Source organism: Xiphophorus couchianus, chromosome 15 (assembly GCF_001444195.1).
Source record: "Xiphophorus couchianus chromosome 15, X_couchianus-1.0, whole genome shotgun sequence".
NCBI classification, from domain to species: domain Eukaryota; kingdom Metazoa; phylum Chordata; class Actinopteri; order Cyprinodontiformes; family Poeciliidae; genus Xiphophorus; species Xiphophorus couchianus.
This window is the reverse complement of record NC_040242.1, coordinates 21,778,138-21,797,451: the sequence shown is the minus strand read 5'-3', so window position 1 is coordinate 21,797,451 and position 19,314 is coordinate 21,778,138. Positions and strand designations below refer to the sequence as shown.

General features: G+C 38.6%; 1 protein-coding gene across 7 annotated transcripts in view; it reads right to left on the bottom strand.

Moving 5' to 3' along the window:
- Positions 1–19,314, bottom strand: part of enah (ENAH actin regulator) — a 128,433-nt gene that overhangs the window by 34,353 nt on the left and 74,766 nt on the right. For all 7 annotated transcript variants that reach the window (XM_028040014.1, XM_028040013.1, XM_028040010.1 and 4 more), the window contains exon 4: positions 5,545–5,617. In XM_028040014.1, coding sequence (XP_027895815.1) covers positions 5,545–5,617 — 73 coding nt within the window. The remainder of the gene's footprint in view (positions 1–5,544; positions 5,618–19,314) is intronic.

Sequence of the window (19,314 nt, the reverse complement as noted above, 5' to 3'; positions counted from 1 at the left end):
CCTGCAACATCCAGCTGGCGTCGCGCTCGCCTCCTGATAGAGTTACCAGGGAAACCGTTGCTAAGGGAGTGTGGGTGGCGACATGGCCTGAATCCCCAACAAGCACACAGACGCGCATGAACTTGCTCGTTTCTTGACTTTTCAGGTTTGGAAAGAGTTAACGAGTCTGAGGCAGTCGGAATGAAAGATGACTGTTGGGAAGCGCTGCCGACATCCTGAAGCCTGAAGCTTACAGTCAGAGGGAAGAAAGAGAGCTGCATGGCAGCAAAGCATCTGCAGGCATTTCCAACAAGGATCAAAGGGTTGGCAAAGGCACTTAACACAGTTTAGATCCTGCTGAAAACAGACAGGTAAGAAATATAACGGCTGGTCATTAAATCAAACAATCCTTTAATTCACTTTACAGCCTTTTATTTATATATATAAAGACTCAATTATCACAGTTGGTTCCAAATTCAATTGATTTTGTTAGGGATGCACGACACAGTGGCTCAGACATTGGGGTTGACCAATATTAATAATTTTTCAACATAGCAGTATTGTCTGAAACATAAAACTTGTTCGATAGTAACAACCAATATTTAGTTCCATCTCGTTGCCATTTCTTTCTGTTTTGTTGCCATATTTATGTTAGAGTCTTGCTAGCTGTGTTAGCATGCCTGTAACATAAATTACGAGATGTCAACATCAATGTATGCTGTATTTGAAGGACAGTAAGTTAGTTAATAAATATAGTTTGGCCTTCATTCGTAGGTAATTTTTCCATCGAGACCCATTTCCGTTTCCATTTTCAGATCATTATATTAAAATATTTTCAGAAGAAGATGGATGGACCAAAGAAGATCTTTAAGTAATCTTAGATGGAGATGCTCAATGTTCTTTATTGTGATGCAGCTCCCTCAAGTTTTGAATATAGAAACAACAGTCATCTTTACTGTAATACAGATAACTATTTAAATGTAATATTTAAATATTTCTAATGTTCCTTGTATACTAGTGATTGAAACTAATCTAACATTATTATGAAATTTAGTATCAATGGTCCCCTGAGTTCCCTTATAAGAGAGCTCTTTTTAGAAACCCACAAAAATAAAACTATGTCAAACTATGCCATTATAGCAGAGTAGTCATTTCAGTTGTACAGTGTGAATAGTGAATAAATGTTTTTCAAAGAACGTTCAGTTTGAAATGGTCACAATACAAACCATTTTGTTCCACAGCGATGTCGTGTAACGCAGCTCCCCCAGTGGAAACACTGGAAATGGCAGATTAGAGCTTTATAAAAACAACCCAGCAGAGATCAGAAATTGGCCACAAAATTCTGATCAGTGAATCTTTTGCTTTGCCTCATTTCCCCACAACATAAAAACTGAGCGCAGTCTTCAGGGACTGGCTGAATCTCCAGCTGGACTCACCAGCTCGCCTGACTGGCTCCAAGTACCAGAAATCGTTATTTGAATGGAGAACAGCCCAGATTGACCATATGGACCTACTCTAATTAAAATTTAGCCCAAACGCGCGGCATCAAAACACAAACATGTTCCATGTGTTGCATCCCCCTAACTAAAGATACTGAGCCTGCATAAAACAAACTAAAATAAACATATTGGTTCTGAGGCTCATCACCATACATGGATCCAAAAGGTTTAACATCCAACATGTTTGTGAAGTCCTTTGTCTTCTTTAGGGATTCAAAACGCAGCTGATGGGTGAAATCTACCTGTGCATATTTCATTTTTCCATGAGCACTTTTCAGTGCAACACATTTCTTCAGCGCCTCCCAGCATGTCCTGCTCCCACGCAACACAAAGCTATCTATACCGCAGCCTATTATTTCCAGCTCATGCCTTTTTAATCTGAGAGTAGCACCCTGCTTTACTGAACAGGCGGTTTATCAACGCTCTCACCCCGTCAGAGAGTCCGCTCATCCATGCATTCTCGTCGTCATTAATGTTTCAACCCTCCCTATGAGGAAGTGGGGCCTGCTTCTTCGTCTGTCTGTGTTCCCACTAAAACAGGGATTACATGAGAAAGTGAGAGGAAAGCGGATGCATGCGGGGGTGGAGGACAGAGCAGCGTGAAAGAAAAAGGAGCAGTACATATCCTCTTGTCAGATGACCCTGTGGAAAATCCCATATTCTTGTATTTTCAGAAAACAAACTCACACGAGAGAAGCCAAAGCAATGGAATGAGGCAGCGCGGTCATGGAGGAATGTGACAAATCACACAGTGGTTAGCTGATTATCCTGAACTAAGCAGGAGGAGAGGAGACAGCAGAGAACTTCTTTTGCTTTGGCTCATTTTGCTTCTCACATATTTTGAAGAGATTGCACAAATTATGACATCCTACAAACCTAGACCTCAGCGAGATCCCAAACAGTCTCATTTTTACTGAGCAATTCTAGACTGCAAAGTAGAGGCAGGGAGAAAACCTGGGAATGGTTATTAGCTGCATTTCCACTAACCATAAGCAAATGGGCAAATTTATTTTTGTAATTTCTAATAGAAATACGCCAATACCTTAAAATTCTTGCGCTGTTTATTAGGCATTAGTTTCTCAAAGGATGGGTAAGAAAACAAACATTATTAAGGGACACCTGACATTGACCTCTATAATACATCGCTGATGTATTATAGAGGTAGCAATTTTTATGCTACACACTAACATAAAAATTTACCAATCAGGCAAGAATTATTAAGATAATAAGATAAGGTCAATGCTAAGAGACTAAATGAACCTGCAGCAACTTTTATAGCCAAGTATCAATGACATCATACTTGGGCATCAGCCCATTACATACATGGGCTGATGTAATAAAAACCTGCTCTGTCACTGTATTAATGAAAATATCTGAAACAAAAATTTATAACATCCTTTAATTGCTTTTAAATCTAAAAATGGCAGTTATTGCATTGCTGTGGTTATAATATTATTGATTAATATAGATAGAATACTGCTGTGTATAGCAATTATTGTTTTACAAAACATGGTTAAGTGTTAGCCAGTTACTTTACTCAAATCAATGCATAATAAGCACATATTATTCATCTCAAGATTTATGTTTGTTTGTTTTTTAAATGAACTCAAGAATCAAATACTTCAATCGTGAGTAGAAGATAAAGTCAAAGTCATTATCAATTACAACCACAGGCTGTTTTAAAGAAAACTTAAATTACTGCAAAACATGGAGTAGATGTCCTGTGATTAGAAGCATTTAAATAAACATGCTTATTGTGCATTATATTAGTTCGGCTCTCAGTGTATAACAATGAAAGCTAATATTAGCTAGTGAGCTAGCCTGCGCTAACTGAGCAGACAGAGGAGAAGTAAAGTTTGGTGTTCCTCAGTCTATGTAGCAAAATCAGAAGCAACAGAAATAATTGTTGATTTCTTGTTTTAAATTAAAACATAATATTTCTTTCAATTTTATTTGATAATTTTTGGTTAAAAAAATCATCCAATAAGGTTCTCCTGCCAGCCTTTTACTAGATACATGGAAGAAAAGCCAAAAATGTCAACCTATTATAACGTCCAGCAGATGGCATGTAGAGTCAGAGGTAAAACCTAAATGGCATATTCTGTGTTCTGATGCTGTTAACCCAGGTGGGCTTAAGCTCCAGCAAAAAAGTTATGATTAAATAATGAAACTACAAATTCTTAAAAAAAAACAATTTCTATCTCAGTGCATTGACTTTAATAATCTTGGCAGTTTTTTCATCAGTCTTTCTGATATAAAAATCCATGCCTCCCAAGAGGATCAATAGTTAATCATCATTTTATGAAACTTTAGAAAACGAATGTGACCCAGTTTTTCTTACACAAACCGTCTTTCATCCCATTCTCACCAGGATTTACACATCCTTCTCTTGCTCCCTCCATCCTGTTGATGCTGGCTTCTGAATCAGCAGATGACCTCAGCAACTGATCCACTGTCTGCCTGTCAGTGATCTGGGCTAAAAATGGAGCAAAAATGGAGCTGAGAGAGCGAGGGAGGAGAGGTAGGTAGGGGTAATGTAAGGTAGATTGAGAGAGGACTGGAAGCCAGCAAGGAAGAAAAATGGATTGCTCATTAAAGTCAAGGCAGATCCAAGTTCCCCCCAAATAAAATTAGAAATGCCACTGACTCAAAGCTGAAAAATGCCTTTCTGGCTGTGTGTTTGTGAGAGCCATGCAAACACAGGCAGGATATCTGAGGAGTGATGTCAACAATGTGCAGCATTCAAAATGCTCTAACCTGAAGATTATACAGGACCTTGGTCGACTACATGTCCACTTCAGCAACACATTTATACTGTACATACACACAGATATTGGGTTAAAACCACATAAACCCACTGGAGCAGAGCAGGAAGTGAGAGTTTGGTGCCAAACTTTCAGACAATCCACTACTATTAACGCTGCTGGCTGTTCCTACTGATTTGGTCCTGAATTCCTCAGCTGCATTTACAGCAGACAAAGCATGGTGGAGCCAAACTGACAAATTCAATTCTCATTACCTCCATTTCCATTACAGATGTGTAAAAATCCTTGTCAATACCAAACTACTGTTTAAAATAAATAAATAAATAAAAATAAACAATCTCGTAATTGCAGTGTTTCCATTAAATAAGAGATAAAAATTATATGTGAATAAGCTTTTTCACGTGACAAGTCATTAAAAGCGGCAGATGTAAAAGGTTACATTAGCAATTCATAATTGCACCATGACACCAGCGCACATCATCTATCAGCCAATCAGAGGAGATGTCAGCGTCTAATTCAGGATCAATAAACCCCGCCTACTGGAGAGAGGCTACGTATGTTGCATTTTGGGGAAATTTTTGTCCCCTCTACAGAAGCGGTATGGATTCATCACATTGGAATGAGAGCTCTGGTGGAAGCAGCTGCACATTATCTGACATCCCTCCCCCCACAAAAACATCATCTTCCTACTACTTTTGTTGACCTCTTTGTCATTTTCTCCAGTTCTAATATCCAACTGTTGATCACATGACTAAGTGATGTGAAAAAACGTGTTTCCATTGCAGTTTTGCGAAAAACATCTATTTCCATACGGCTGAAGAACCACTTCTGTCTAAGGTTGGATGGATCGTTGGGTAGCACAGATAGTCTGAACAGGGTTTTTTTTTTTCAATCAGAGCAGATTTTGAAGAGAAATTGTTTGAGGTTATGACGATATTCTGAAATATTAAACTCCTCCTACTCAGTTCTGGTCCGATGCAGTCAACCCACTGACGCCTTCTATTTTTTGTTCCAGTAACGTGAAAAATAAAATTAGATTTTCCGTCTTGTCTACCGTTTCCTCCCCTGATGAACTTGTGAACTTGTAATAGTCGTTCCTCTCTGCCATGATGGCTGTATTTATTATGCTGTTGTAAATCACACATGACAAATCACCACGACGTACGCCGCAGTGGGAGCAGTTCAGGAGCTCGGTTTAGTGCGTCTTGTGGAAAACAAACATCCAAAAACCACGTGGCCATATGTAGACAGTTCGACTCGTTTCCTGTGACGGTGAAGGCCTGTTGAGTCAAGATTCCTACCTTCTCTGCAGGTCCAGCTCTTCTTGTGAGGGGCCATTCTGAACCTGTGGCCCCTGTCTGGGCAGCGTGGGGCCTGGGGAAGATGGAGCACAAAGACCACAGTTATTATCAAATCAAAATGCTGATGTGCCATCAAACGTGTCAACACATGATGGATCCAAATCTCGCCGACTCCAGCAACACATCTGAGTACGAGGAAACAACTTTGCGTTTCGGAAAAATAGATGCATAGCTGGTAACCATGGAAACAAGGTTGATTAAAAATATCTGTTTTCCAGATTCTGAGGATGTCCTCTGGTCATCTAGATGTTAATTTGTCAACACAAACAGTCCAGTTTGTTGATTGGTTAACAGCAGCAACAGAAACCCAATCAGAAGTCCTGAACTCTGAATGTCTGAGTGTTGAGGCTGCTGCAATGCCCCCATGGTTTAAACATCCACTATACATCTGTGTGGGCCACATAATCTGATTCCTTCTGCTCCACATACATGTTCGGTCTGCCATGCTACAGCTTTTACCTCCTCCTCAATTGCATTTATAGAGACTGAAAGCTTCTTTCTCTTTCCAGTAAAGGTCCGTTTATATGACTTCATTCTTCGCTGCAGACTGTTGGAGGATGCAGCGCTTTGTAACATTATTCACACCACTTCAACTTCCTGCCATTTTGTTACCAAACAACCACAAACGTTTGTGTGTTTTTTATTGAGACTAGTGTAATAGACCAATCAAAACTAGTGAAAAAGTGTAGAAAAATAATGCATGGTTTACATTTTTAAAATAAAAATCTTAAACATGTTGTGCTTGTATTGACCTCATGTCAATAATGTAATGTAAACATCTTTACATTGCCAGCAATGTAAAGATGCTTCTCACACGGTAGCAAAAGATTCTCCTTAAAGTTTGGATTAAAACATAGGGATGCCATGAGAATATTTGACACGCCAAGGGATTTGCTTAAATAAATTTACTGTTTTTACTCTTTCTTCTTCTTCCCCTTGGCACATTGGTACTGAGCCTTTATTTTGTTGTTTTCTGAGTCGTTTCATAGAATCCTAAAAATCAACTTAAAAAAAACAAAACAAGCAAGCAATAAAACAGCACATTAATTTCTGGACTGAAATCAATAGTAAGCGACATGCTACATTAGGGAGTCTAAACTTTGAGCTGCAGTATATTTATAAAAAATTTTTTTTTACACATTTGTTGAAACTGTCACTGTGTTATGACACAGTTTCAGATTTTTCAGATAATCTGAAAAAAACAAACAAAAAAGAGCTCCTCTGTCTTCTGAGTGCTAACTAGAAACAACCAATCAGAGGCAGGAGGCGGGTTTTGGTAATGTCAATCACCTCCCATGTGATGCTGCTCAACCCTCTCCTCCACACCCCCTTTTTCTCTGCTACTTTGCAGCTAGCAGAGTATGTTGTGAATGCTAAGGCTAGTCAGCATGGCCACCGATGTTGGCGGAAAAACAGTAAGTTGTTTCTTTACCATTAGCACATTGTGCAGTGAGTACATGAGGATGATTGACAGCGATAAGACCCTCCTCCTGGCTCTTATTGGTTGTTTTTGTTTGGAGGTGGTACATTTCTTCAGATGGGAGGAGATAGAGATTGATCTTTTCACAAATCATCTGCCACAACATTGTAACAGTTTTAACAAATAAGGGGAAAAAAACATGTTTTTATAAAAGTTACAAACTGCAACTTTAAAACAAAAAAAGACCCTGACACAAATTTTATTTTAATATTTGACATAAAAATTTTACATATTGTGTGCATGTTTATGGAGAAAGAATCCACTTTTCAAATTCTTCAGTAATAACCTGCCTCTCCTTTTGAAAATATGACAGATGAATATGTAATTCAGAAGCACCTTTGGGTACTTTTTTCTAAGCAGATCAAACAGCTCACAATACAGTTGATATCAACCAAAAGGAGAATCTGATTTTGAATAAAGGCAATAAATATTGATGTTTAAGGCATTCAGATGTACTAAAATACTGTTTTTATATTTATGAACACAGAACAAAGCGTCACATTGCTAACACGGTCATCATCTGCAACCTTTTGGAAGAAAACAAGCAGTGCCCTCGATATCACCGTCTCATTAACACCAGTTCATGAGCTAACTTTTCAGTAAGACCTGAGCAGAGCCAGATGGACCAACGAGTTATTCTGTTTTACATGTACGCAGTGTGAAGTCTGACTTAATCACAGATGAGTGTGTGGGAGTGTGTTAGATGTTTCACCTAAAAGCCTTCCCAGAAGAGCTAACCGCCTAACATCACCACCACCAGTCTAACAGTTGGTTTTATTCTCCGTTACTACAGATTGAGGGTCCAACAACAGGAGCAACAGTGGGTTCCAACCAGCATCTGGACCGAGCCGAGCAGGAAGCCCGTCGCGCTGAGCCAAGTGTCAATTGTGTGTAGTAATCAAGAGACAGAAAGACTAAACGGACAGGATCTGGGCTGCAGCCAGGCCGACAACTGCTTCTGCATATCAACACAGTGCCCCCACTTAACACTGTCACAGGCGTTAGCGCCCACTGCTAAAAAGCAGACAAAGAAAGGGGATATTTTACTGTGCTGTTCCAAACATTCAGGATGGGATATTTGGTGTTAGAGACTGTGATTTACTACAACTTAAAGACAACAGTGATTTAAAGAGGAACTACAAGAGGAGCTAAACAAGTCAGAGTTCTTTATTACAAGTCTTCTTCCAAGCTGCCTAACTAGATATGGATTGAGATTAAAGCTGCAACAGATGATTATTCTACTTAGCAATTATTCTGATGCTAAGAAAACAGATATGTTCTGCATTTAACCACTTAAGCATTTTTATACAATAAGGGAAATACATTAACATATGCAAATAAACAAATTCTTAAAAAAATAAATAATTTTTTAACTTAAAATGCAATAAAAGCATTCCTTCAGTGAATGTTTGATCATTTGTAGCAAAGGATTCATCTGCAGCTAAAAATGTTTTTAAAAAATCAGAAAGCTCAGCCCTCAAAAGTTTTTTTCACTATAAATGCAAAACATATAGATTTTTTTTAACAGTTTTAGTTTAATTACTGAAGTTCTTGATTGTTCAGCAAATGTTTTTTGAGTCTGCTTGTAGCACGCTGACCTAAGTGTCACAAAAATTCCATTTTAATCTACTATAAACATCTGAGGAGTAATTTCACGCAACAGATGAAATAAAAGTCTTATATTCTAGTTGCCAGGTATACACAGATTGCATAACACCCCACACATTGTTTTACAAACTGTAGTATGGGGATGTGTATGACACACTGATATTACAATAAATGCCATGAATTGTAAAGCGTGTGCAGCAACTGCAGCCTGCAGATCAAATACCAGCTTCCTTTCACTCTTCATTAAAACTGGTACTAAGTCTTGAGCAGGGCTCTAGACCAACACTTAATGTACTGGTTTAACTGGTGTACGTAACATTTTTTGTTAGGCGCAACAGTACAAATGTTATGCTCGGTTCACATGGCAAGATTCTGATCCTAATTTTTTAACCGATCTTTCCTTTCTGAAAATCTTAGGGACGCCCCGATTATATAAAGATAATCTTAAGACATTTTATTATCTATTAAACATTTTATTTTATTTAAAGTCGATCCTGAAGTCTTAAGTGTGAGTTGGAGTCTTATTTAATTATTTAATTTTCCTCGGGATTAATAACATATTTTTTAATTTGAATTTCAAACTCAAGTTGCAATCTCTGTAAGTAACACACCTTGCTTTCAGTTCTCCTCCACTACCCATCCACAATCATCTCACTGTTACCCTCCTGATTGTTCCCTTTTTACATGCTGAACCCAAATAACGGAATAAAGCCGAGGCCACAGGCAGTCAATATCTGCACCCAATATCAGACATGGTCTCTGGTTTCCATCTTCCATGCCTTTGTGTATAATTCTGTTACTGTCTGGCCTTGTAAACCCTGTGTGCTAATGACAGAGCCCAGACAGCAGCCCAACAGAGCAAAGCAACAAGGAGGGAAAAACTGCAATCAATACAGGAGCTGGAACGTTCGTCTCTCTCTAGGCCTGGATGTTGTGGCTGGAGATCGCATCATGATTAATCTTTCATGTCAGTCAATATCCATAATTATTAATTCGTTTTTTGTTTTCAATGTCTGAAATACTGCCAAACGGATGATGTGACCTTTCCTGTTTTATTCACAATTTTCACTCCATGCTGGGTTTTCTATTTTTAAGCAGTTACAAAGCCCAGAGATGAAACCTGAAACTGCTGCAGGTTGTTGCTATGTGACCAATGAGCGAGTGAGTTAGTTGATGCCGCCAACCTTGCTTAGCTGGCTTCTCAAATCTTTCTTCTGCCTACATTCCCCAGAATGCTGTGTGGTTCTGGATCAGAGTTCGGGGAATATTCTATATTGTCACATCTCTAAAAAAAAAACTGAGCAAGTCATTTTGGCAAAAATCCTCCCAAAAAAACAACTTTTGCAAAAAATGACTTATTTCTGTTGATATATTCAATATTGAACATTTTACTGATATTGATCTATTGCCAAGGCCTACCTCTCCCAAATGTTTTTGATATATATTTTTTCTGTTATACCATTTTGATGAAACAAAAATTTCCTTAGATCTGAAGAGATGCATTTACTCAGAACAGTGGAACTTAGGCTTGGCCCATTTTCAAAAAAGACCAACACAAAAGCAGGAAAATGAAAATAAAAATCTGAAAAGACTCTGCCAGATATTCAGAGAGATCTATAAAACATAGTTCTCATTGATAAAACAATACCAATAAGTTTTTCTTCATAGACATACGAGAAAGAGTCGATATGGTAACAATGCATAGCCAATCATAAGAGTTGCAGCCTCAACTTAACTTCCCATGGATGAACAACGTTCCCTTTCCCTTTGGACCTACATGGAGCCAGTGTGAGTGAGGGCCTCCTCTGGCAGCAGACGTAGCGCCACAGTCCAAGTGAGGCCCCATCGGACCCGTTTCCAGGCCTGAGAGCCACCACGGCTCCGCCGCTGGCTGCCCCCGGGTGTTCCTGGGACGTCACATACAGAACCATGGCTCAGGCTATCCAGAGATGGCTCCTTAAGCTTCCTGAATGCAGTTCAGTTGCAGCTTGGGGACAACAGCAGGGTTTGTTTACAGTTCCAAAAGTAAAAAAAAACAACCCAAAACATCTTTTTACTAAATCTTGGTTAGCATTCTGCTGGAGCAGCTGGAAAATCTCATCATCCTGTGTAAATCTGATGCTTTGATATTCTGCCGGCACACCTTCAGAGATGATGCTGAGCTGCCGGGCGTGGCTCGCTCTGTGCTAGTTCTCCCAGAGAATATGACTGATGGAAACAAAGAAAGAGGAGAGGGAGGGATGAAGAGTGGGAGGGAGGGATAAACATAGAAAACAGAACAGGAGAGAAAGAGAGAGAGTGAAAGAGACTGACATAAAAGGAGGATGAGAGAGGAAGACAGAAGAGAAGCCAACTGATGGAATTTAAAAAAAAAAGCTTAGATTTACTAAAATAACATCAGAAAGAGCCATTTACAGTAAGTGGCAGGATGCCTTACAGCAGAGCTTGTTCGGCCTGTTTATGCTTCCTGAATCCAATTTATTATTCATACGCTGCACACAGAGAGGAGCATGCTGCTACCCTCGGCTTCATTCACATCCTCGATTATATCTTTACTGTGATTGGATTTTTACTTAACGCAAAAGTTAGGCTGGAGTTCCGTTTAGATTAACAACTAACAACTATTTTAGACACGGAAAAACCAAGTCTATTGTAAACGTGATTTGGGTTTTATTTCCTCTAGACTTGAGGAAATAGTTAAAGAGTCTTGGATTAGCAGATGTCTTGCATATTTCCAACTTGTCAATAATGAATTTCACTGTGGAATCCAAGTGTTTTCAGGTGTCTGTGATCAGACAAAGCTCAGTCAGCAGAACATGCTGAACATTAACTTTCCAATCTCAGCATATTTTCAATTTGATTATTCTAAAGTATCAATGGGCTTTGATCTAAAACACTCTAGCTGTATGTTAAATGTGACAAGACAATGTTCTTCCACATGTTTGTTGGGTCCTTTTTATGTTGTGCATGAAGATACTGAATGTGTGTGTAGTGAAGCTCACCTTTTGACAACTAGGAACTGAAAAATGCTTTTCTTTGCAAAACAAGCCTAAAATGAGTACAGCTTAATTAGCGTAGCATAGGGATGCACCAATCCACTTTTTTCCATATCTGATACAAATACAGAAATCTGAGGTTTAATATCGCCGTGACCGATTCAATGCAGAAAATGTCCGTGCTTAATTTTTTATATTTTTTTACACATATTCATATACTGTATGTACTAAGTTACAAATGTATTGGATTACAGAGATATTTAATAACTCTGCACACTTAAATCCACCAACAGCTTCAGAAGCTTGGTCAACATGTAAAGGCAGCTGTAATTAGTTCAGTCAGTGCAAGTAGCAGTAGGACAGCTAATGGAAAATAAAAAAATAAAGAAAATGAAACTAACAAACAATAGATTGACTACATTTCAAATGGATTGGAAAGTGCAATAAGTAATTTTAAGTATAATGTAAAATAAATAATAAAACATGACGTCTAGGCCTGTCGCGATAAACGATAAATCGATTAATCGATTGGTGCTCTCCACTGACCCTCCCTTCCTCATTTCCTTAGTTTAATTCCCAGCACACACGACACGATCTTAGAGCTGTCAGCCGATTGTCGGCCCATTTTCAAAACCTGACAGACCACACATTAGCCGACAGAAATCCTAGGTTTGATCGAGTTCGTTCCTGCCCTGTGGTGTCCAACAATGGGCACAAAATAATGGCTACAAGTCCAGTGAACTAATTTTAAAACCAGGCATTAATCAATGCTTTACTACAATCTACCTGCAATGCATGTGGCTAGTGTCAGTCCTGACTGAATGAAAATCATTAGAACCTGTTTACGTCACGTTAACGAAGAACAGCTGAAAAGTTACCGGGTTTATCAACTGCGGTAGCAATTTCGCTCCAACTCCTCCTCTTGTCATTTCTATATTCTTTGCATGTTGAATAAACATTAATGTTGTTTCCATGTCCGCTGGACTTCGGGTTGCGCCGTGTCAGCTGTTTGGGATTCCCGACGTAATTTCCCCTCAGAAAAGAAGGAGGAGAATCCGCCCTTTCTGATTGGCTGCCTGTCACATCCAACAGGCTGCGTTAAGCGCCCAGTGGGGAAAAAACCCCTGATTTAGATCAGAGCGGCAACGAGGATCTACAGTAACACACCACACAATCTTAGAAAGACCAACGTTTTAAGATTGTTGTAAGGGGAAAAATAGGAGCAAAAAATCATGTAGTGTGAATTATTGCATCAGGTAGTCGATGTGCCCATTTTCTCTATTTAAATCTAATTATTACTGAAGGGCAACATAATATACAGACTTCATAATCTGCACTCTTTTGGTTGAATGCAGTATTTATTTGAGCAAAATTTGCTATCATGACAGGCCTAATGACGTCACTCACAGCAGGGTCATTGATACCCGATCTAGAATTTTTTTCAATATTTGGACTGACTGATATTAATATTGGATCGGTGTGTCTCTAGTATAAAAAGTAAATATTTTTCACAATTCTGCACTACTACTACTTTCTGTTGGTCTGTCACATAGAATCCCAACCAAACAGTAGTGATGTGATGAAGTGTGAAAATAATAATAATAATAATAATAATAATAATAATAAAAAACACATTCCAGCTGTATGAATACTTTTCTAAGTTACTGTATCTAAAAGATTTTAAGATTTGGTGAAATATTGGTTTGTTTAGAAGTGAGGTGCATTTCTTATTTTACCATTAAATTAGCATTTATTCTGTTCCTTCCTCCATGACCATATCAGTCAAACCTTTAGGCACATCAAGGCATCAGACATGGTAAATATAAATAATATATGAAGTCCAGCTAGACTTTTAGAGCACATTTTATCCACAGAGATACAACATCACAGGAATCTCCACTTTTAGCATGCATGGTTCCACCAGGGAGTGCAGCCAGTAAGTCGACACACAGACCTGAACGGCAACTGCAGACAGACTCCACTAGAAACATCTCCAGGAGATTCCAGCTGTCAGCCTGAAGTGGTGACAGAGGTTGATTTCAGCAGGCTGCTATAAGCTGAGGTAGCAGGATTCCAGGGACGCATGCTTTACAGATAGACCCATGGAGCGCTATATAGCTCATGATGTCATCCTGTAAGGTCTGTTGTCAGGTTAAAAATCACATGATTCTGAGTGTGTCTGTGGAAGCAAAATGAAACTTTAAATATCCACTCACCATCCGATTTATAAGGAATATCTTACTGTTGCTGGGTAGAAACCTCTTGTCTTTAAGCAGGATGATAAACACTTTAGACACCCAGTCTAAGTTAGTGCCAACCACAAAATTTTTTTTTTTAAAGAAATTTAACCCATCAAGCAAATACCTTGATACTTCCAGACATTAGACGGTCTGCTACATATGGCTAAGAGAAACATGTCACAGCTGATCGACAGAGGTTCATTTGAATATGTTACTAACCACAAAGTCTTCAAAGAATATGTCTGGCAGAGAGCTCTGTCCTGGCAGTGAGCGCCTGGCTAATGCTTCTACAGCTTCTTCAGCTGATGCTGGACTTTTATAAAGCACTGGGAAATGGTTCCTGAACATCCATCAAAAACCATTATATCAGATGGCCAAGGTAAATGGGATGTCTGGCAACAAAACTAATCATTTTAGTCCACACCCATTATCCTTGATAACCTTGTTCAGGACCTCAGATTTTGTATTAAGAGCAAAAAGTTGAGAAAAAAAAAGATCAAAAAGTCAATAATAAAATGAATGTCCATAACTACCCGATGCTCCTTATATAAAGTCATGGTAAACAAAAATGGCTGAGGGTTCAGCTTGAACTCAGCCGTCTATTTTTTGTGAATCTTTCACCAACATTAATTTAGGGTTTAAAACTATCATAATATCTACAGGGTGACTGTAGAACTATACCTCTATCCCGATCCGCAGCTTTATATATCCATCATCACCCTGAGGACGATGGATCATTTGACTCCTTTGCAGTAACATGTCGGGGGATTTGGCTAAAGCATGGATGATCCTGAAGCCAGAGTCAGATATAGGCCGTCATATGACTGAGTGACATCATATGAAATGTGTTCAGAATAGTTTCTGCCAGAAACGAATCAGGAAACTCAAGTTATTTTGACTAAAATGTCTTCAAACAATGTGTAGAAGGTAAGGCTGCACGATATAAGAAAATCTTGCAAATGGTGATAATATTGGTAAATACTGTGATGACCATTTGCCTGTTTCCTTATTTCCTTTCTTTCAGATCTATGCTACTTACTCTATGTGACATTTAGCATTTTTGGCAAAGTCCTTTGTATCTAGTCTGAGTGTTTCCTGCTGAGAAACTGTCCTACTGGCTAAATACTGCATTAGCATAAAAAACACAACAACTTCAGAACTTGTAAAATGTACTAGCCAACAATTATACTACAAAACAGTTCTTTGCAATGCAAATATTGAGCAGAATGACATTGTGATGGTGACATTTTCCTGATATATTGTGCAGCCCTAATGGGATGTGTGAAGAATGTAGCTACCACCTTACCTTACCCACTACCAATAATATCCCCTCTGTTCTATTCAAACAAAATGTCTGCATTTATTCCCTGCATTGCATTTTGCTCTGTTTTAATTTACAGCGTGCCTTGCGTAATGCCGACTGTTTTAAATGTTTTATGGTAACCTGATATTAAACATCCTCAGAGTTGGAGGATGACGACGGAAACCCTCCAAACCTCAGAACGTATTAAGACACAATGAAGAACTGAACATGAACACATGTATCAACAGATGCTTCATACCTCATTACTATGGCAACGTAAAAAAAAATACACATACTTTTTATTCCAAAAATTCCACAACAGGTGGGAATCTATCACATTGAGGAAAAAAAAGTTGATAAATGCTAAACAATTTCAAGATGACATAAATGTTGATGAGTTATCAAACCTAGAAGATTACATTTGCTAAACTACACATATTGTTGCAATAAGACTAGAGTACATGAATTTGATGAGAACGAGGTTAAAAAGTTTTACAATATCAACTGTTTAATCATTTCAATGAAATGACTGCTTAAATAAAATAGTAAAATCCTTTTCTACTGTAGTTCTCTCCCTCACATGGGCCTCAGCTCTGCTCCTGATATGAATAATGATCCTGACATAATCCCACTTAATAATTATTAAAAACACAATCTAATCTTATACTTTTGTCAATTGTCAAGAAAATTGATTTCTTTATATAATTTACTTTGGCTTAGCTGCTGCAGCATCAATATTGGGTGGATATTGTGTTTTGAGTTTAGTCACAAGTATCAATCTTAAAGGAAATTATGCATAAAAAAATGGAAGAAGAAGATAATTTTCTTCTTAGAAGCTTTTACTAAAGTTATCTCCCTTTGTTTAGTTGATTGCATCCAAAATTATTCATCTCTACTAGTCTTGGCAACACATAGGAAGTTAACATTTGTGCCAGTCAAGGTTATATTCATAGAACACAAATTATGTACTGTTGCGTGCCCTGAAATGAACTTACTAATCTAATAAAAACAGCAAATTAAAGGAGAAAAAACACTTTGAAAAATGTTCTACAAATAGTCCAAGTTAAAACCCAGACAGCAACAAAAAAAAAAAAGAAGAGTGCTGTAGTCAGACGTAGCTTTCCATTACATCTCAATGTGTGCATTCCTCACTGAGACAGGCTGAGTAATGGCAACATGGAGGAGACCAAGATGGACTAGGCAGGAAATGAGGAGAGAATGTGGCTGTGCAAAAATCTGCCTCATCTGCATCTGGGCTCAAATGAGTGGAGAATCATTTAAACCTGGCAGTGAACACTCAATAAGCTGTGAACAGGCTCATTTTGTCAGCACTAATTTTCGAGAAACAGCAGCAGATCTGGGAGTTGAATGGGCCATCGGTAAATAACCAGGAGCTAAAAGTACCTGGAACTCAGACATTCCAGCTCCTCAATCTGTGCTGTTCCACTTTCAGAGGGATTTTCAAAACAAATATTTAATGTATTTATATAGCACATTTAAAACATGCATGTAACACAAAGTGCATAACACAATAGAACAGAACGAAAATGATCGCAAAACTTGCCAACAGAGCAGAATATGTTTAGAATTGGGAGACAGCATAGGTGGATAGATTTATAGTTTGCTTCCATTTAAATAATTTGTAGCTTTGTAGGCAGAAATGTTGCATTTTAGCATATTTATTTTCTTTTTGAATGGGTTCAGACACAGCAGCAGAGGCAGCAGTTCTCTTGCATTTCTAATAGAAAGGTCCTGATCAGTGTCTGGAGAGCTTGATAAACTCAGCTACTGATACCTGCTACTGACCTGCAGCGTGTTACTTTGCACGCCCAATGAGGGGCGCTGTTGGGTTATGTGCAACTACCTTAATTATAGCCTGTTTCCATGTGCATGGCTTGAAAAACTGTGTTGTGCACATCATATTTCCTTCCTCCACACTCCAATGTTGAGAAAACCTTTTAGGTCTTTAACAATTTATTCTGACAGTTTTGTTAAAAGGTATTTAAATTTTGGAATGTTCAACAAGTCATATCAAAACAGAGAGCTAACAAAGCTAACAAATTGACCCAGGTGTTGAAGAGAGCGAGAAGAAAATCTTACCTAAATAATAAAGGCTGTATCTAGGAAAGGTTTCATTAAAAGAGATGTCAGATGGGTAAAAATACAGAATTAAAAGCTTAAAAAGATAGTAGGTTGCATTTGAGATACCGTACATCTAGTTGTACCTCAGTGAGGTCATCAGTAAATCTGAAAGATGAGCTGATGTATGAGAACATTACATGTTGGAGATCTGGCAAATGCAACAGGCCATTAGCCCCAGAATTAAGAATGGAGACTCCATCTCTGTGGTGTCTGTGGATGCTCTTTAATTCCCAGCCAAAAGATAATGACTAAAACTTACAGCTTGGTCGCAGCTGATTAACTTAAGTGTTTTGTTTACTACGTTGTAATTTTTGCAACAGCTAAATAAGTTTTAGTTTGCAGTTCTTTCCCTTGCCTCGGCATTTCTCATGAAGTCTTTACAGCTAAACTTCAGTCAGTGTTCCCGCCTGTAGAGACACCGGCATCTGTGGTGCTGTTGCTACATGATGACTAGGATGCAACTCCTCCAACCCTTTAACCGGTAGCAGGAAGACATCACCAAAGTTTACCTTTTAGCTGAATGACGGTACAAAATATTTAAAGTTTGAACACATTTAGTCTTTCATTTTGTTACATTATAAGGTTACAGTTCATTGAACGGTCAATTTCCAATAACAGTTCTAATTTCTGAGTACCTCATTAATTCAATTCAATTTACATAGGGTTGCTTCTCAACATATCATCTCTGGCACTTTCTAACAAAAAAAGTTTGCACAATCCAATCATTAATACATTATTATGTATGATTTCATTAGAAAATACAGATGAAGGGATTCATTGATCACAAAAACATACCTTGGACCAAACCTGGGCATTGTACGGCCCCCGGGCCGCATACGGCCCTTTGATTGACTCTGACCGGCCCGTGTAACGTTAATTGGAAATTACAAAATAAACATATTTTCTTATTTTACCTGATGCATGGACTGAAGCTGCATTGCTTTTATTTTGAAGTTGTTTTTTATTTATGTACATGATGACGCAAAACGTATATTGAGGCATGTGCGTGATTTGATCGTTGTCACTAGCAAGTCACAAGAGGACTTTAGCCCTCAGAAATGTCTGCTCATGCTAAAAAAAGAAAGGTAGATGCCGAATGCAGGGTTTTCAACAAAAATTGGACTGCTAAGTATTTATTTACTGAAGTGAGAGGTAAAGCCGTGTGTTTAGTTTGCGGGGAGCAGATCGCCGTGTTTAAGGACTACAATTTGAGTCGGCATTACGAGACAAAACACGGGGAGAAATACAAGAACGTGACTGATGCTGAAAGGGCGCGGACATCGGAAGCTTTGCTAGCTAAACTGCAAAAGCAGCAAGGCTTTTTTACCAAGCTTCACACATCCAGGGATGCAGCAACCAAGACCAGCTTTGTGATAGCTCACAAAATCGCTAAAACCAGTAAGCCATTCTCGGAGGGGGAGTTTATCAAAGAGTGCTTGGTGGACTCTGCAGCTTTAATATGCTTTAATATGCTTTGAAAAAAAAGAAGAATTTGAGAAAGTCCCGCTCTCCAGGCGAACCGTGACGAGAAAGGTCGAGGACATATCGTGCAATCTGGAGCTTCAGCTGCAACGTGAAGTGGCAAATTTTGACTTTTTCTCCTTGGCTTTGGATGAAAGCTGTGATGTCCGTGACACAGCCCAGTTACTTGTATTTGTCCGCGGGATAACGCCGGACTTCAAGATTACGGAGGAGCTGGCAGCAATGCGGTCGATGAAAGGAACAACTACAGGGAGCGATCTCTTCATGGAGGTGAATGCGTGCATGGACACACTGGGACTGAAATGGGACAGACTGGCAGGTGTCACAACGGACGGTTGTCCAAATTTTACAGGGAAAAATGTGGGACTTTTAAAACGTATGCAAGATAAAGTGGCTGAAATCAACGCAGATCAGGAATTAATATTTTTGCATTGTATTATACACCAACATGTGTTGTGC